General features: G+C 55.5%; 1 protein-coding gene across 1 annotated transcript; it reads left to right on the plus strand.

The window, feature by feature from the left end:
• The first annotated feature begins 2,451 nt into the window (after positions 1-2,451).
• On the plus strand, positions 2,452-8,275 carry CCL22 (C-C motif chemokine ligand 22). Its single transcript, XM_014827384.3, has 3 exons — positions 2,452-2,599; positions 3,800-3,923; positions 6,255-8,275. Exons 1-3 carry the CDS (start codon positions 2,527-2,529, stop codon positions 6,337-6,339), a joined length of 282 nt encoding a protein of 93 aa, XP_014682870.1. The 5' UTR covers positions 2,452-2,526; the 3' UTR covers positions 6,340-8,275.
• The last annotated feature ends 3,753 nt before the right edge of the window (positions 8,276-12,028 follow it).

Consider the following 12,028-nt stretch of genomic DNA (forward strand, 5'->3'; position numbering starts at 1 on the left):
CATCTCCGGAACTTTTCCATCCTCCCCAGTTTAACTTCTGTCCCCATTAACTCCCCATTCCCTCCTCCCCAGCCCCTGGCAACCATCCTTCCGCTTTCTGTCTCTATGAATTTCACTGCTAGGAACCTCGTAGAAGTGGGATCACACAGTATTTGTCCTTCTGTGCCTGGCTTTGGGTCCCTCCTTTGGACAAGAGGTCTTCCGAGGCGATGCTGTGTGCTTCTGATGCAACCCCATCAGGAGCTCACGGGAATCGCAGCTGAGTGGGCTCCTCAGGTCCCGCCTGCCCACCTCTCCCCTGGCCCCCCACCCTCCACCGCAGCTGCTGGCCGCCTCACCAGCCCGCAGGGCCTCTGCACCGGCTCTTTCCTGCCTGCAGGCTCCTTGGCATCCTCCAGATTTCAGCTTGAACGTCACCCCCTCACAGAAGCCTTGTCTGACTCCCCAGCACTGCTTTCCTACAGTCGCTGCTTTTCTCTGTTCTCTTTCTTCCCGGCACTCACCCCGACCTGGCGGTACCTCCTTGGATATTGGTTTGCCTGTTTATTGTCTGTCTCCAAGGTCAACTCCATGAGAGCGGGGAGCTGTCCACCGCTGTGTCCCCAGGCCCTGGCAGCATTCCTGGCACCTGGCAGGCGCTGGTATTCCGCTTGCTGCTGTAACAAATGACCATAGACTTAGAGGCTTAAAACAACGCGAATTTATTCTCTCACAGTTCGGGGGGTCCAAAGTCCTACACCAGTCTCAGTGGACGAAGGTCAGGAGTCAGCGGGGCCGGGCTCCTTCTGGAAGCTGGAAGGGAGAATCTGTGTCCTCGCTTTTTCCAGCATCTAGAGGCTGCCCACATTGCGTCTGACCCCTGCTCCCCTCTTACGCTGACCCGGCGATTACATTGGACTCATCCAGATAATCCAGGAAATCCCCCATTTTAAGATCCTTAAACACATCTGCAAAGTCCTCTTTACCATGTAAGGTCACATTTCAAGAATTAGGACGTGGACATTTTGGGGGGGCCATTATTCTGTCTACCAAAGGGCTCATAAATATTTGTTGAAGGAGTGAATAAAGGAATGGATGGGTCCTTTTACAAATGGGGTGCAGAGTCCTAAATTCTAGGGCCGGCTCAGCCACTTCCTGGCTATATGACCTTGGGCAACGCCCTCTTCCTCCGAGCCTCAGTTTACTCCTTCCTCAGATGTGTTCTGACACCCACCGCATCCCCCAGTCTTGGTAGACACTGGGGGAGCCGAGACAAAGGAGAGGGGACCCCTGCCTTCCAAGAGCCTGGAGTTGGGCTTCTGGGCAGGGGTCTGAGAAAGAGAAAATCTGACACGGTCTGCTCAGGTCCACGTTCTAGCTCATCTCAGAATACTTTGAAGTCCTGAGGGGGTGTGCTTACCTAGAAGGTGACATTTCAAACGGTTCTTGATGCTCAAGTAGGAGTTTATTCAGAGGAGAAGTGGAAAGGGCATCACGGTCAGGGACGGGCTGCAGACCTCTTTGAGGAACTGTGAGGTGTGTGATGAGATCCCTCAGGCGAGGGAGGCCGCGGGAGTGGGATGTCTGGAACTGAGGCCTTGAAGGCCGCAATCAGGAGCGTGAGCTCTGCCCTCAGGTCAAGGGGCCACAGCTGGGCTCTGGAGCAGGAAAGAGGCGTGCGCAGCTGTGCATCCGGGCCCCTCGCTCTGGCCGCTGCCGTGCGGGGAGGGGGTTGGGGGCCAGCATCTGGGCCTGAGGTGGAGGCGGCCTGGACCTGGCGGGGACAACGGGGTGGAGAGAAGGGCATGGGTCCGAGAGAGACTTAGGAAGGAGAATCAGTGGCCCATGGCCATAGATCGAGAAGGGGGTGGATGAGGAAGAGCGTGGAGACGGCTGGGGAGGAAGAACAGGCAAGATGGACACGTGTGGAAGCTCTTTGCAACTGTTGAGCGCACCACGATCCGGCCCAAGCTGGGACTTGGTGAGAAGCCTTGAAGATGCTGGTGTTGGGGCAGAGAAACCAGCCCAAGCGATTCGCAGGCTCTCCCTCTGAAGAAAGACTGGTAATGAAGATCACCAAGGGTGCAGGTGGGCTTCAGATCCAGGCGAGGGCTTCGGGCTGCGCAGCTCCACATTCTCTCTTGATTTACAAGCAACCACAGAGGTAAATAAGTAGGGCTTCAAACCCATCCCATCCGTCTCCAGATCGGCAAACCAAGGCCCAGAGACATCCAGTGACACGGCCAAGGCCACACAGCAGGCGGACCCTGGGGAGCACAGGCCTCCAAGAGGCCCAGCTCAAGGGGGATTTTACAAATCTCTTGAGCCTCAGAGCGGGGGTCCCCGCTGAGCAGTTCCCGCCGCAGAGAATTTCCTCTGCTTTGGAGGAAGCGGAGTTCTTCTTTCACAATGTGAATGTCAGAGGTTCTGGGCTCACCCATGACTAAGAATGTCTGAGGCTTGTGGGTGGAGCCAGCGCTTAAATACCACACCTTCCTGTCCTCCAGCGACTGTAGACACCTGGGCTGGGACGCACAGGACAGGAGCATGGCCAGCCTACAGACCCCGCTCCTGGCTGCCCTCATCCTCCTCGCTATGGTAATTCCAGCAACCCAGGCAGGTGAGGCTGGGGGACGGGAGGGCTCCCTGCAGAGGCCGGGGTCAGACACTGGGCTGTCTTCCTCATGTAGTGGAAAGAGCACTGGACTGAGAGCAGAAGACCTCAGTCGGCTGCTGGTTCTTGGGCTAGTCCCATTGCTTCTCTGGACCTCAGTTTACTCATCTGTTAAATGGGTAGTCTTGAAGGCTTAGAGACTAGGCTCTGTCTCAGCGGGTGAGGGGCTGTGATGGGCCCGGCCCTGGGTCCTCTACTCCAGAAGGAGCTGCTGGGGGGGCCAGCTGGGGTGGGAAAAGGCAGGAGCTAGGGTAAGGGGTATTCCCTTGGCAAGCTGGTCCTGCCCTCCCGCCACCCTATTTTTGCTCCAGAACTTGCTCTCAACTCTGGACTCCTGACTTCTCTTCTCCATCCCAAGGTGAACTCTCCTGCCCTTGTGTGGGGCCAGGGAACGAGCACTGGACTGAGAGTCAGGCGGCTAGGAACAAGAATTGCTCAGTTATTGGGTTTCCTGAGAGATTTCCCCACATTAAAGGCCCCATAGATTCCATACTATTATTACCCCCTTGGTCAGAGGAGGACATTGCGCCTCAGAGATATTAAATGACTTGCCTAAGGGGACCTGGCAACTTAAGGCAGAGTGGAACTCAAACCCGGGTCTGCGTGAGTGGACTTTGCCTGAGCCCTTGTCCTCACTCTCCGGAGTGCTGTGTGACTCTGGGCAAATCCTCCCCCTCTCTGGACCTCCACCTTGCAGTTTGCCCCATGGAGGGCGTTAGAGTAGATGTGAGCTGAAGCAGACTTCTTGAATTACCTGGGCCCTCGTCAAAATGCACCTCTGATTCAGCAGGATGGCCGGGCACCGAGCATTTCCGACAAGCTCCCCAGTGATGCTGACGCTGCTGGTCCACGGACGGCATCTTAAATAGGCTCCTTCCTGTTCAGAGTCTCTGGGTCCTGTCTGGATGCTTTGGGCGTCCTTGATGCTCAGTCGTTCTGATTCCCTCCCCCTTGAGCTGATCGGCCCAGAGTGTAGACATTAGGCCCTTAGTGGCTTCGCAGAGGCCTCGAGAGCAGGAACCTCGAGGCCCAGAATCCTCTGGACACCGACCTCCCACATGAGAACAGAGAAGCTGGGTCAGAGGTTGTGGCTGCGGGAGAACTCTGTGGCCCAGCGTGTGACTCCTCTGAGGCCCCTGCCCCTAGGCCCTTACGGCGCCAACGTGGAGGACAGCGTCTGCTGCCGCGACCACATCCGTCACCCCGTGCCCGGGCGAATGGTGAAATACTACTATTGGACTTCAGACTCCTGCCGGAGGCCCGGCGTCGTGTGAGTGGGGAGCTTGGAGGCGGGGCCTTGGGGAGCCTGCCGGCGTGGCCCAGGAGGCCCGGGTGCAGGGGAGCAGGGCCCACCCAGGGATGGGGAGAAAGCAGCGGGGTGCCTGGAAAGCTTGGCTGCAACAGAGGACTCAGCCCAGGCTTGGGGATGCCAAGAAAAAAATCACGTGGTCATTCAACGAGTATTATTGGGCGCCTTCTGTGTACCAGGTTCCAAGGATGCAGAGCCGAATGAACAGGGGGCTGCCCCAGGCAGGCAGGGCAGTACGGGCAGTGCAGGCCACAGAGTGGAGGCTACAGGGTGTGGGCAGCGTGCCCGGTGCAGCTGAGTCAGCACAGATGCTCCCATCAGAAGCATCTGATGCTCCCCCAGGCCCTGGGAGCTATTCGAGGCAGCCCTTCTTCCCAGAAGAGGAGCATGAGGAGCTGACGCTTAGAGAGGGCTTCCCCGGGCCAGGCCCTGTCCTGAGCGTTACTGGGTTGCCTCCCTTAACCCTCATGCCAGCCCACGAGGAGCTGGGGTGACTTGCATTTGATAGATGGAGAAACAGCCTGCGAGGGGCAGTGACTTGCTCGAGGTTGTGCAGGCTGGAAGCAGGACCCTGGGTCCTCGTTCAGGGCTTCCTCCTTTGCTTCTCGTTTTCCTTTGTTTCTTTCTCTCGGCTTCTTGGCTTCCTTTTCCTTGGCCTGGAGCCCGCGCCTGCCCGTGCCCCTGCCCCTGGCTGGGTGACTGGGCTCTCCTCTGGGGAAGCCCCTCCCGCTCCTGCTCCCGCTCCTCTGGGCCCGTGGCCTGCGGGACCACACACTGGCTGCTCTTTGGGCCTGGGGACTCATGACGCCCTTTGGGGCCCTGTCGTCTTCTCATCTTCCTCCTCCTCACCCATCTTCCTTCTCTCAGAGGGGCCTGCAGGTGACTAGACAAGGAGGCTGAAGCAGGAAGCCCTCCCAGGGTTCTTGTCACTTCAACTCTGAGCTCAGATTCCCCCCCAGTATAGCAGAGTGATCATTTAATATTTATCAAACACGGAAAAAGTGCTTGCTAAGTGCCAGGCACTGTTCTAAACGCTTTATAAATATTAACTCATTTAATCCTTGAAACAACCCTGTGTGGTAGGTACTGTTATGATCCCCTTTTCGCAGGTGATGAAATGGTCACAGAGAGGCTGTGGGGCGTCTTGAGCATCACAGGGCACAGCAGTAGTTAGTGGAAGATGTGATGCTCAGTGCCTGGCATAGAATAGATGTTCAATAAAAGACAGCACACGTGTGATTATTGGAATTGGAGCCAGAAGGGGCTCCAGAAAGAATGTGGCTTGACAATGGGGAGATCGAGGCTCAGAGAGGGGCTGAGCCTTGTCCAGTGTCACCCAGCGGCCAGGGCAGGCTGCCCATGTGGCCAAGGTCAACATCTCTGCCTTCTTTGTCCTTTGTGTTCGTTGGTGGTCTGTGGGGCAGGGCCAGGTCAGGGAGGTAAGGGGAGCCAGGAGCTCTCAGGCCCCACGGACAGGCTCTTGAGAGGCAGGAAGGGAGGCTGGGGCTGGGGGACGTCTCTGGTCCCTGGCCAGCTTTGAGCCCACGCCTGCCGGCGACAGCTGAGGCTGAGTGCCCCAGGGCCTGGCTGGTGCTGGCTGCAGCCTGGGCAAGTTGCTTTCCCTCTTTGGGCCTCACTTTCCTCAACTATGAAATGGATAGAATAACAGGGCCTCATAGGGTTGTTGTAAGGATTTATTGAGAAAATCCGTGCTAAAAGTTCAGGCCGGCTCGTGGCATGATTCTATAGCGCCCACTATCCGCTGTGGACTGTTCTGAGCGCTTCGGTTTATATTAACACATCAAATTTTCATCACAATCCAATGAAGCTGGACCACGATTATCATCCCCATTTTACAGATGTGGAAACTGAGGCTCAGAGAAGTTAAGGGCCTTCTTAACTTGTTCTGCTGACAAGTGGCAGAGCTGGGATTTTAACCTGGACCATCTGGCTCTGAAGTGCACGTTCCTGCCCACTGCCCAGTACTCTCTCCTAAGGCCATGTCCGCATTCCTTATGAGATTCTCGGGCATTCTGTTCCTTGGCATGACCTGGTACCCAGGGCTGGGGCTGAGGGTCCAAGGGCCCCAGAGGTCCTTGCTGCTCATCTCCCTCTCTCCCCCTTAGGAAATATGTTTGCATGCAGCAGGGGCCTCATACACTTTGAACCAATCTGTACAGTAGGCACCGCTGCATCCCGTGGGAGACCCATCCATGCTAAGCGTCCGTGCAGGCACGGGGGTCCTCGCTGCAGGCTAACACTGCCCATTATCTCCCTGGCGTCCCCTTGCAGCCTGCTAACCCTCAGGGGCCGGGAGATCTGCGCTGACCCCAGACAGCCCTGGGTGAAGAAGATTCTCCAGAAGCTGGACAAGTGAGGAAGGGCCCTGCCTGATGACGCGGCCTTGGCCCCCCCAGGAAGACTAACGGTCCTGCCTCCCTGCCATCGCAGCCGCTCCGCAGCACGAGCCCGTGCCAGGGCCTCTCCCTGCAGCCCCTGCTCTCCGTCCCGGCAACTGTCACCTCAGCCCAGCCTCCACACTGTCCCTTGCATCTCCCCTTCCCCTCCAACCCATCCTCTGTCCCAGGTAGCCCGAGGGTCCACAGTCCTGCTCAGTCACTCCCCTACTCCAACCCTTCCATGGCTCCCATTGCCCTAGGCTGAGGTCAGAGCCCCTGAGCCTGGCAGCCCTGCCCCCTGGATCTGGGCCCCATCCCTGTCTCTGGCCCTCCCCCATTTCCCTTCGTACATACTGGACTCCAACTCCCTGTTCTCCAAACCCGCACATTTCCACTTCTGGGTCTTCTCCAAGGCTGCCCCTGACACCTGGAATGTTCCCTGTCACCCACACATGTCCAACCCCACCAGCCCTCCAAGGCATGGCTCAGCCTAAGCGGCCAGTGGTTGAGTTTCTTTTTGTTTTTCTTTCCTTCTTCCTTTCTTTTTTTTTTTTTTTTTTTGAGGGAGATTAGCCCTGAGCTAACATCTGCTGCCAATCCTCCTCTTTTTTGCTGAGGAAGACTGGCCCTGAGCTAACATCCATGCCCATCTTCCTCTACTTTATATGTGGGCCGCCTGCCACAGCATGGCTTGACAAGCGGTGCCATGTCCGCACCCGGGATCCGGGCTGGCGAACCCCGAGCCGTCGAAGCGGAACATGCGAACTTAACCACTACATCCTCGGGCCAGCCCCTGAGTTTCATTTTTTAGACTTATCCTGGCCCTCCATCTCCTCTTAAAAGCCCTGATCACAGTCTGCTCAGAATTTCTGGGACTTGGGCCTCGTCCTCCAGCCCCACTGGCTGGACCAAAGTTCACATCTGAATTACTTTTGGCTCCTGGCCTCCAGCAAAGAGCACAGGGTCTGGCTCAGAATCAGGCCTCAACAATAAAAGTATGTCCCTCTCCCACCCCCCAGTGGCCCTCACACATCGACAGAGACCCAAGGTCATCTCGAGAAGAACCATCTGGGTCAATGTAAAACCTCAGATTTGCCCAGATTCACCTTTTTACCCCATTTTTCTTACATTTTAGGTCTCTTTACCCGTCTTACCTCCCTCAGGTCTTTATTTCTCCTCCAACCTCCAACAGCCTTGACCTCTTCAGAGTCCCCCACTTTCTCTTCCTCCTTCCCCCAAAAGCTCAGAACCAAATTCATGCTATGGTGTGAATGACTACCCTTGGCTTGGTATTACAAACTCTAGTTATATTTGTATATGAAAAGAGGGCTAATGCTTAAGAGGCCAAATGGATGAGTGGAGGAATTTTAGGAGCTGTGTGGAAGAGGGCCAAGGCGGAACTTTCCCGGCCCTGGGAGTGAGTGTGGGGGTGTGGTTAAATGAAGGAGGATGGAGGTTGTTCTCAGGGGTCTGGGACCAGGCTAAGGACTGGGGTTTGGGACTTATCTGCCCCTCCTTGGGGACAACATATTCCCCAGGTAAAGGAAATAAGCTGTACATGTGCTTGTTCCTTTCTGAGCCTGGTGCAAGTCAGTGGGGTGGTTATTGCTGTGTGACCCTGAGGAGACCATCTAATCTCTCTGAGCCTCCTCTGAGAATGAGAATACCCACCTTACAGGGTTGCTGTGGGCTCGGGTCCGAGGCACAGGGAATGACTTTGCCAGCCATAAAAGTCAGCGTCTTCCAAGACCTGCGTCCCCCTGGAGGCCAGCACCACCTGCCTACCATGGGTGCTGGAAATGACCTGCCTGCTGCCCGCACACAGGCCCTCAAGCATCCCAGGGTCCCCCTCCCCTCCTGTCTTGCGCTTGCCCCACAGGCCTCCTTCTGGAAAATAAATCCTCTGCAACAGGGTCTGCTTCGTTCCTTGGCGTTTGCTGTCCTGTGAGGTAGGGCAGGGGGCACCACGGCCCCCTGTCTCTGAGTGGGGAAGCCCTTGACACTGACGTGTGAGCTGGGGAGCCAGGACCAGATGTGAGGACCTGGGAAGGACCTGCGTAGGAGCCAACAGGGGACCCCAGGCGTTTGCCCACCAGGCCTGGCCCACCCAGGGACCACCTGTCAGGAGGATCTGATGAAATCATTCATTCTGTCCCCAAGTCTAGAGCTGTACGCAGCATATTCATTCATTGAGTCAGTCAGTCGATCAGTCAGTCAATCAATAACCTCAACCCTCCCCTTTCAAGGGTGGACACGGAGGCAGAGGAGAGGTGCCAGTCAGGAAAGCTACTTCCTGAAACAAACATCTCCTAGGTCTCAGGGGCGCCACTCCACAGGAGTTTTGTTCTTCTCACATGAAGTCTGACGGGGCATCCCTGGTCTGCCGGCACCGTCCACACCGTCATTCAGGGACCAGGCTCCTTCCTCCTCGGGGCCCCGCCCTCCTCTGGGACCCAGACTCAACTCCATCATCCAGCAGACGGGGAGAGAGGACGTGGGCTTCTGGGACGGCTTTGTGAGCGGGCCAGGAGGCAGGGCTCCTCGCTTCTGCCCTCGTGTCACGGGTGGGACTGCCACGTGGCCATCCTGACCACAGGTGGCCCTGGGCAGCACAGCTAGGCTGTGCATCCCGGAGGTGGAGGGAGTAGGCTGGGGGAGCAGCTGGCTCGTCTGCTGCTGAACTCCCCGGGGCCCTCAAATGGGCCTGCTTGCCCGGGGCCGGACCAGCTGGGTCTGCCAGAAAAACAGAAGGACTCCTCTGCCCTCGGGGCCTCTTCACGACTTCGTTGGGGTGAACACGCTCCGTGGACATCTTAGCACAAGTGGCCTTTGCTCTTCGTCAGATCTGGCTCTCGCAGCGGGATTTCCAGGGCTGTAGCTCCAGACACTCAGAGCGCTTGTCTGGGAGGCGGGGAGCAGCATCGGGCCTCCCGACATGGATGCAGACAGACGCAGGAGCTCCCACTGGCTGGGTGTCTGGATCAAGGTGCTTGGTCCTTCTGAGGCTCAATTTCCCCCTCTGTGAAGAGGAGGCGATAAAAGCACGTTATCCGTGAGTGTGGTTGTGAGAACCCGATGGGATAAGAGGGTACAGACAACCCAATAACAAAATGGCAAAGACTGGGATAGGCATTTCTCCAGAGAAGGTATTCAAATGGCTAAGAAGCACATGAGAAGGTGCTCAGCATCACTTACCATCAGGGAAATGCAAATCAAAACCACAACGAGATACCACTTCACACCCATTAGGAGGGCTATTATTAAAAAGAAAACAATGTAGGCGGGGGTGTGGAGAAATTGTAACCCTTGTGCATTGGTGGTGGAAATGTAAAATGGTACAGTTGCTGTGGAAAACACTACAGCAGTTCCTCAAAAAATGTAACATAGACTTACCACATCATCCAGTAACCCCACTTCTGGGTATACACACAAAAGACCTGAAAGCAGAGAATCACACAGATGTCTGTACCCCTGGGTTCATTGCAGCATTCTCCACAACAGCCACACGGTGGAAACAGCCCAAGTGTCCGTGGATGGATGGATGGATGGATAAACAGATGTGGGATACCCATACCATGGAATATTATTCAGCCTTAAAAAGGAAGGAAATTCTGACACGTGCTACAACGTGGATGAACCTTGAAGATGTGGCAAGTGCTTATAAGCCAGTCACAAAGATAAATACTGTATGGTTCCTAGAGTAGGTAAATTCCCAGAGACAGAAAGGAGAATGGTGCTTGCCAGGGGCTGGGGGGAGAGGAAATGGGCGTTATTGTTCAATGGATTCAGTTTCACTTTTGCAGGATGAAAAAGTTCTAGAGATGGATTGTGGTGATACGAATGTACCTAAAAATATGAAAGTACTTCATGCCACTGCACCTAACACTTAGAAGTGGTTAAAATGGTAAATTCGATGTTGCATAGATTTCAATAAACAGAGGGGGTGGCCAGCACGGACAGAAGAGCCAAGTGCCGGAGGGCAGGCCTCCTTGTTGGCCAGAAAGGGGAACCAGACAGAGCTGGGTGGGGAAAGGGAAGAGCTGGGTGAGGCTGTCCCCCAGGGGCCCTGGAGATGGCCTCACTGGCCACTGCGTCCCTCCTACCATCCTGGGGCCCCACAGGAGTGCCCTGGGCTCTCCATCTCGCTCCCCACAGCTGTTTCTGTTCTGCTTCTGGGGCTGGGGGAGTCCCTCATGTCCCACAGGAACGGCGCAGGCCGCCTGCTCTCGGGGGCACCTAGGCAGGCTCCTGGCCGTCTGTGGGTCTGTGGTAGGTGTGGGCAGGGATGACCCCATCCTCATCTCCCCATAAGCGCCTGAGGAAACCCTCTTTCCTGCTGCCCAGCACTGTTGCCCTTTCTAATCCCGGCTCCAGCGGATCCCCAGCTCAGACCCTTTCCAATCCCCTTGCCCCTGAACAGCATCGGCATTCCTCACTCCGGCTGGAAAGTGCCCGGCCACAGCCTCCCTGCCCACTCTTTCCCTGGACAGGTCCCCTCCCCTGCACAGGTCCAGTACTTTCCACCTTGGTTAGGTTTTTCCCTCTGCCGGGAATGGCCTGTCAAAATCCTGCCCATCTGCATCGTGCAGGTTACTCATGAATCATAAAAGGAATAACACTTCTCCAGCAGACGGATCCAGCAGCCGGTCGGCCGTCAAGACCTCAAGAACAGCGGACCGACCTGCCGGGATGAAGGGGCCGGGGTGAAGGGGCGGGGGTGAAGGGGCCGGGATGAAGGGGCCGGGGTGAAGGGGCGGGGGTGAAGGGGCGCGGGTGAAGGGGCCGGGGTGAAGGGGCCGTGGTGCGATGTGAAATCCCCAGTATTACTCATAATGGATTCTTGCCAAGAGCGTGCAGCTGGGACCTAATGGAGGCTGGAGAACCGACTTTCACTTTACAACAAAGACATAGGAGACGGAATAAATTAGACGACATCACAAGGAGATAATTAGATAAATTAAGAATGAGAACAGCGCGTAAGACAGCGGTGTGGACCCTTCAGAAAGTCAGTCATGAAAAATGTGCAGGGGGTCTATTGCAGACCAAAAAGAAATAACCGTACGCAATGCAGGAAACTAGATGGATCCTGGCTCAAAAAATAGAAGAGAGAAAGAAAGGGAGGGAGGGAAGAAAGAAGGAAGAAGGAAAAAGGAGGGAAAAGAATCTATAAAATACATTTTGGGGGCTGGCCCCGTGGCCAAGTGGTTAAGTTCGCGTGCTCTGCTGCAGGCGGCCCAGGGTTTCGTTGGTTCGAATCCTGGGCGCGGACATGACACCGCTCATCAGGCCATGCTGAGGCAGCGTCCCACATGCCACAACTAGAAGGACCCACAACGAAGAATATACAACTATGTACTGGGGGGCTTTGGGGAGAAAAAGGAAAAAAATAAAAAATCTTAAAAAAAAAAAGAATGAGAGTGAAATAAAGTGTTTCTGAATAAACAAAAATAAAATAAAATAAAATACATTTCGGGGATATTGGAGAAATTTGGATATTAGCTGACATTACAGGCCATAGGAATTGTTGTTACTGTATTCGGTGGGGTGATAGCATCATATTTGTGTATTTGGTACCATGGAGATGCATGCTGAGGCATTCAGGGGCGGGGTCTCAGGCATCCATCATTTACTTTGAGATGGCCTGGCAAAAAAAGATGAAGCCACGAA

This window comes from Equus asinus, chromosome 28, assembly GCF_041296235.1.
Source record: "Equus asinus isolate D_3611 breed Donkey chromosome 28, EquAss-T2T_v2, whole genome shotgun sequence".
NCBI classification, from domain to species: Eukaryota; Metazoa; Chordata; class Mammalia; order Perissodactyla; family Equidae; genus Equus; species Equus asinus.